General features: G+C 34.3%; 1 protein-coding gene across 1 annotated transcript; it reads left to right on the top strand.

Moving 5' to 3' along the window:
* Nucleotides 1–4057: 4057 nt before the first annotated feature.
* Nucleotides 4058–5448, top strand: LOC110093234 (bidirectional sugar transporter SWEET17). Its single transcript, XM_020818058.2, has 2 exons — nucleotides 4058–4209; nucleotides 4918–5448. The coding sequence occupies exons 1-2, from the start codon at nucleotides 4078–4080 to the stop codon at nucleotides 5113–5115; spliced, it is 330 nt and encodes a 109-aa protein (XP_020673717.1). The 5' UTR covers nucleotides 4058–4077; the 3' UTR covers nucleotides 5116–5448.
* The last annotated feature ends 617 nt before the right edge of the window (nucleotides 5449–6065 follow it).

The raw sequence follows: 6065 nt of genomic DNA, 5'->3' as shown, positions 1-6065 counted from the left end.
CGTTCGTTTGTCCGCTCAGATTGCATCTAAGCCGTCCATTTTCTCATCTTAGCGAACCGCCCGGTTAAATAAAACCGGAGCCGGTTCGACGGTTTTACGGTCGGACCGCCGGTTCAGGAGGTTCCAAGCCGGTTGTATGCAAAAACGGTTTTATACAAATAAGTAACCGGCCGGCCGGCCGGTTCCAGGTCCAACCGGTTGAACCGGCCGGTCCGGTCCGGTTTTGAAAGCCATGCATAAGAGATACTAGAATTTTTACCAGAAACCTCCTAAAAAAGGGGAAAACCATAGGGTCTGGTCCAATTTGAATAAATCCACTAGTATTTATAGTGGATTACAAATGACGACGACCTTTCTCAGGGGAAGGTGTTGGTTCAATACAATACATATACATTATATATAGCACTTTGTATGGTTTTAAGAATCCAATAACATGAGAGCTGTCCTCAAGAGAGTATTAGCTTATTTATCGAATCAATAGGATTGTATTTGGACGATAGATATAAGAGGGACTATAATTGGTGAATGATGTAGGTCAAAAGGACCGTAGTTGGGCAACAATGGTCGGAAGAATCATAATCGGTGAGTGAAGGAGATCAGAAGGATTGTAGTCGGGCGACAGAAATCAAAAGAATTATAGTTGGGCAACGATGATCGGAGAGATCATAGTCGGCAGGCTATAGTAGTCAGAATTCAGACGATAATGATTGGAAGGATTGTAATATCACAGTCGACGTGTGATGCCACATAATATGATTTGAAAAAAAAAATATTATTTTATTTTTTTAATAAATAATAACCAAAGCTACTTAAATTTTTTTATCAATATAAAAACTATTAAAAATAAAACTATCGGTCAAAAATTTATATACATATAACTCAAATAATAATAAACTGAACCTGAAGAACCGTGGTCAATCTCTCACTCATGCTCCCTTGTATTTACTTAAAATTATTTAATCACATATAATAAGTTTAAAAGCCCCAAAGCCCAGCAAATCCTACAACTAAATCAAAACACATAAAAAATAATATGCACATCGTCAATCAATTCATAATAGTAACAATAATATGATCATGAATAGATGTAGAAATAATAAAACACACATGCAGTAGTAGAATATGCAAACAGTAAAACATTATGACATGAAAGCAATACAGTAGAGAAATCAATAAATTAGTATGGGTTTCAAATTGATAAAACAATCATTATATCAGTACTATCAATCGGTAAAGAAATCATATAAAATGATAAAATCAAAGCATCAATAAAGACTACCAGAATCATATAAATACAGCGAAACTCTATAATGATGTACATATGCTATCTAGTTGTTGTATATTAGTATCTTAATCACGTGCTAAGTATATCACATACTTAGAATGAGTACAATAAATTACTATCAGTAATCAATACAGTGAATTAATAGTAGTATCGAACAATATCAATATTCATATTAGTATTAGTATTAGTGTAGAGTCATTAGTACAATCGGTGGTAGTAATAAAAAAATAATGTAATAATAGTAAATTCGTACAATGATTTGTAAACTAGTAAACAATTACATTAAAGCAATAAAATGATATAGTAGTTGGAATAATGAATCAATAATATGCATTTCAATAGTCATAATAAACAAGTAAGAAATCATGGTTTAATCGATGTTTTTCTAATATCGTATCAATAAAGTGAATTGTTAGTTCAGTAAACAGAGTTATCACTCTTTACCCGTCGATGCAGTATTCATCTCTTTATTGAATGTTTGTTAGGATTTTAAGCCCGTATGAACTAGCCCAAGCTAGGCCAATTAAAAGATATGTGAATTAGTATTTTAAAAAAACATTCAATCAAAACACAAACCAAACCGAAATTCACCATAAAGAAAACACAATGCGGAAATTAAATGCAGAAATAATAAAGGAAAGAACACACCAAATTTATAGTGGTTCGGTCAAACCTTGACCTACGTCCACTCTTCGGAGACACCCTCCGAGTATTGCACTAATTAAATTTAGTGTCTCTCCTTTAGCCCCCACAGCTAGGCGGAGATGCCCTTACAAAATTTATAGTAGCCGGGTCCATTGACACCAAAGATATCTTCTTCTTCCGTGAACTCCCCTCAAGACAAGTTTTGAATCCGAAGGTACTAAGTTGCAAGCTCGCTGGAGCAACCGTGTGGAATCCCCCTCCACACTCCCTTGAATCCCCCTCCAAGAATTTTCTCCCTCTCTCAAACTCCACCCTTTCAAGCTCTCTCTTTTAGTTTTAAGTAGAAAATTTATTTTGAGGCTTAAAAAATTATTAAAAAAAATCATAAAATAGCAGTTTTTATTTAAATTTTTTTAGTGAAATCGATTTTTCAAAACAGACGCATGAAGATTCCAAGACCCCCACTTATACTGAGATGTGTCAATTTCTTAAGGATTTACGCTAATGCCCACAAATTTAAAAAAAAAAATTAGTACAATTAAATCACCACAATATCTATGTTATGGCAAAAATGGTTTATAATTTGGACTTATAATAACTCATAAATTTTCTTTTGACTAGGTTATCACACGACAAATGACCGTGGTCGAAAAAATCGTAGTCGGACGATAGTGATCAGAAGGAAGATAGTGAGGCGATGGTGGTCGGAGGTATCATAGACGATGGGTGACGGTGGTTGAAAGGGACGGTAGTCGGAGTGGCCGTCATCGGCGGGCCACAATGGTAAGAGGAAGGCTCGACAGTGATAGTCAGATGGAGGTCCAACAATGATGGTTGAGCAGAGGTTCATCAGCGATGGTCTGGTGGCGTGGATTCATCAGCAGTGGTGCCGAGGTAGAGCTCTAGGATTCTTTAAGCCTCAAAGCTCTTCTCTCTCTCTCCTCCCCTCATGTGAAGAATGAGGGTATATTTATAATTTTTTCGGAGTGGCATGCTTAATAAATATGAAGAAGACCCAGTATACAATTAGAGTGTTCTATCAGACGGCTGATATCAATTCCCTCAATCATGGAGCATTCTTTAAACATTTAAGTCTTAATGATGTCGAAATTCAACGATCTTGGCTTGTTGTATTCGTCTCGTCGATCGCTGCCGATTGGATTATAAGCATGATATATTAAGATATCATTTGGTCATCCATTTGATGTTTTGAGGATTCCAAGAATATTTTGATCCATTGATTTGGGCTCAAATTGGACTGAATTTGTTGTCATTGGATTTATCTCCTTGAGATGTTCAATTTGACTATAAACTTGCTGAAATCGGAGTTTGAATAGTCTCGAATTTAACTTTGAAAATTTTTTATTCATATTTGCATCGAGATTTGAGCCCGATCAAGGCGAATTTAATAATGTATCAACTATAAGCTCCAAGATTTGGAGATTATTTAGTGCTCAAATAAATATTTTGAAGTTTTCAAATATACTTCTTATATATCTACAAAAAATTGGCTTGATCAACATAAATCTACAGGAAAAAAGTTGAATTGAAAAACTGCTATAATTAAATTCAATATCATATGAACTCCAATTTCTGCAAATTTATAATTGCTCTGAACGTCTAAATAAGACAAACACAACGATACCAAAAGTGGAACAATACGAGCCTAAAGGAGCCCAAATCATGCACTTATAGCATAAATGTAAACTTCAAACATTAATTGGATGACCAAATCATCTCTAAATTAGACATGATTATAGTTGAATCGAGCGGCTCGACGAGACAATTCCAACAAGTCAAGAACAATCAATTATAACATCATTAACTCGCTTAGATACTGAATAAATATTTCATGATCAAAGAAATCAATGTGGGCCATATGATGAAGTGTTCTAGATTTTGGTTCAAATTGTCAAAATGCTCATAAAAAAAAAAACTTTATGTAGCCCAATTAATAATTATTCACATGTTGGGGAAAGAAGAGAACTAAAGAGCTGTTTTGTATTTTCTGAATTTTTCACGTAAAAAATTTTGATCTTACTACATTTTTTCAAGCCCTAACCTTTCTACTTCCTCTGATGCAACTCCAAGGCTGGTTAAACTCATAAAATATATTACATATTTCCTAATTTTTGTTCATTGTTATTATGTTATTACAGAAAATGGTAGTCAGAACAAAGAGTGTGGAGTACATGCCGTTTTTCCTCTCCTTCTTCCTCATGCTTAATGGTGGCATTTGGACGCTATATGCTTTGCTGGACTCTGATTTCTTTTTGGGGGTAAGCTCTCCCATTAACTCATTATCATGATTTATTTTTGTAATAAGCACTTACATTAAAGTTTCATTTAGGACGAATTTTTTATTGCTTTAATTTTCAGATCGTAATTATAGTTTCTATGTGATCATTCTTTTTGGCTGCTTTCAAAAAATTTTGTACTAATCAGTGCTATCAGCAATGGCTTTAAAAAGTTACTTGCTTTAAAAAGTTACTTTTTCTACGGTAATATTAGTAAGACTTCATTTGGGACAACTTTCTTATTACTTTTTAAGGTGACTTTCTAGTATAAGAATTTCTTGAAGTAGAAATTTCCGTACGGAAAACCTACTTTAAAAAATAATAAAAAAACAGTCCCAAATAAGAGAAATTATTATGTGCGGCTGCGTGCCAGACGCAGCTCTACATCCGGAGACTAACCAGAATGAGCCACGTCAGCAATACCGAGCGCGGTACAGAGCGATACCGAGCCGCGGTACTGACGTAGCTCGTTGTGGTTGGTCTCTTGACGACATTATGCGCCAACACAAAATAAATTCTCCCAAAGGAAGCCCAAATAAAGGCATGAAAAGTAAAAAAAAAATAAAAAATAAAATAAAAGCAAATGATTTCACAACAAAGGAGGGTTAGTTTGACAATACTCCAATTTATTTACTTCATTATTATCACATATTTATGCTAATATTCTCATTTTGTAAATGATTATCACAGATATCCAATGGAATAGGATTCATCTTGGGAATCATTCAGCTCACACTGTACATAATTTACATGAATCCTAAGGTGCCCAAACATCTGAACATTGCAGTTGAAGAACACTCGCAGCAGCACCAGCGGCTCATCTTCCCCAACATAGACGCTCACAAAAGCACTGACGATGAGGAACGAGGCACCTCCCCTAATGAATAAGCAATTAGGGCATACTAATTCCTCTATCCAGATAGAAATTTGCGCTGCTCTCTGTCTGAAGTCGAGCTATAGTATATACATTGATGCATTTTTATTTTTATTTTTGTCCGAAGATGGCTTTGATTTGGGCAACTTTCTTATTGTTTTTTAGAACAGTTTTTTTTGTGCAAAATCTATTTGAAAAAGGAATTTTTATATTAAAAAATTGTTTTAGAAAGCAATGAGAAAGCCTAATTCATTACGTTCTTGAACTCATAAAATATATACACATGTAATATGATAATTGTTTAAGAATATATATTGTTAAGAGCTCTGAAGACTTTAATTGCAAAACTTTTTAGATGCTGAGTATTGCGTTGCTGGGTGGCGCACTTCATCAGCAGATCAACTAGCAATGAAATTGCGTCTCTCCTAGAGAGGATATTAGTTCTCTGCCACAATCCTTATCGAGCATGGCTGGCAAACATGACTGCTAATCAAATTCCATTGGGAATGGCAGAATGCCACATTGGATTCTCCCAAGATGCAATATCGCCCCCTACATGAATTCACATGTGGGATGCTATGTTCTATTTGTAGTTCATAATCTTTTTTAAACTTCTACATTGTAAATCTCAAAAAAACTAATTAAGTTTGTTGTATGTCAAAATGTTCACAGCAGTGAAAAGAGAGTTTTAACGTCTTAATATTATATGAAGATACATTAGACATAGATAAAAGAGGTTGCAAGGGCACCCGTGCTTTTATGTGGAAAATAAATTTAAAGAAAAGAAAACTTACAATCTGGCTAAGTTGAAATGATTCAATTAATATTTATCATTTGTTACAAATTATATTATTTCGCGTGGCTGAGGAGGAGGATAATATAAGATGCAAATGAATTGTGTATTGAAAATCTAAATCAAGAGCTATTAGAATTTTCTTCAAGAGATCATTTGTAATATTTGTTC

Source organism: Dendrobium catenatum, unplaced genomic scaffold (assembly GCF_001605985.2).
Source record: "Dendrobium catenatum unplaced genomic scaffold, ASM160598v2 fragScaff_scaffold_712, whole genome shotgun sequence".
Taxonomy (NCBI): domain Eukaryota; kingdom Viridiplantae; phylum Streptophyta; class Magnoliopsida; order Asparagales; family Orchidaceae; genus Dendrobium; species Dendrobium catenatum.
The sequence above is the reverse complement of the archived record's forward strand: the minus strand, read 5'-3'. Positions and strand labels throughout refer to the sequence as shown.

Excerpts from the sequence above, each read along its gene's own strand:
- LOC110093234 (XM_020818058.2), top strand. The coding sequence starts at position 4,078 with ATGTTATTACAGAAAATGGTAGTCAGAACAAAGAGTGTGGAGTACATG. Across the intron at positions 4,210-4,917 it reads ACTCTGATTTCTTTTTGGGG|ATATCCAATGGAATAGGATT; the intron begins GTAAGCTCTCCC and ends TGATTATCACAG.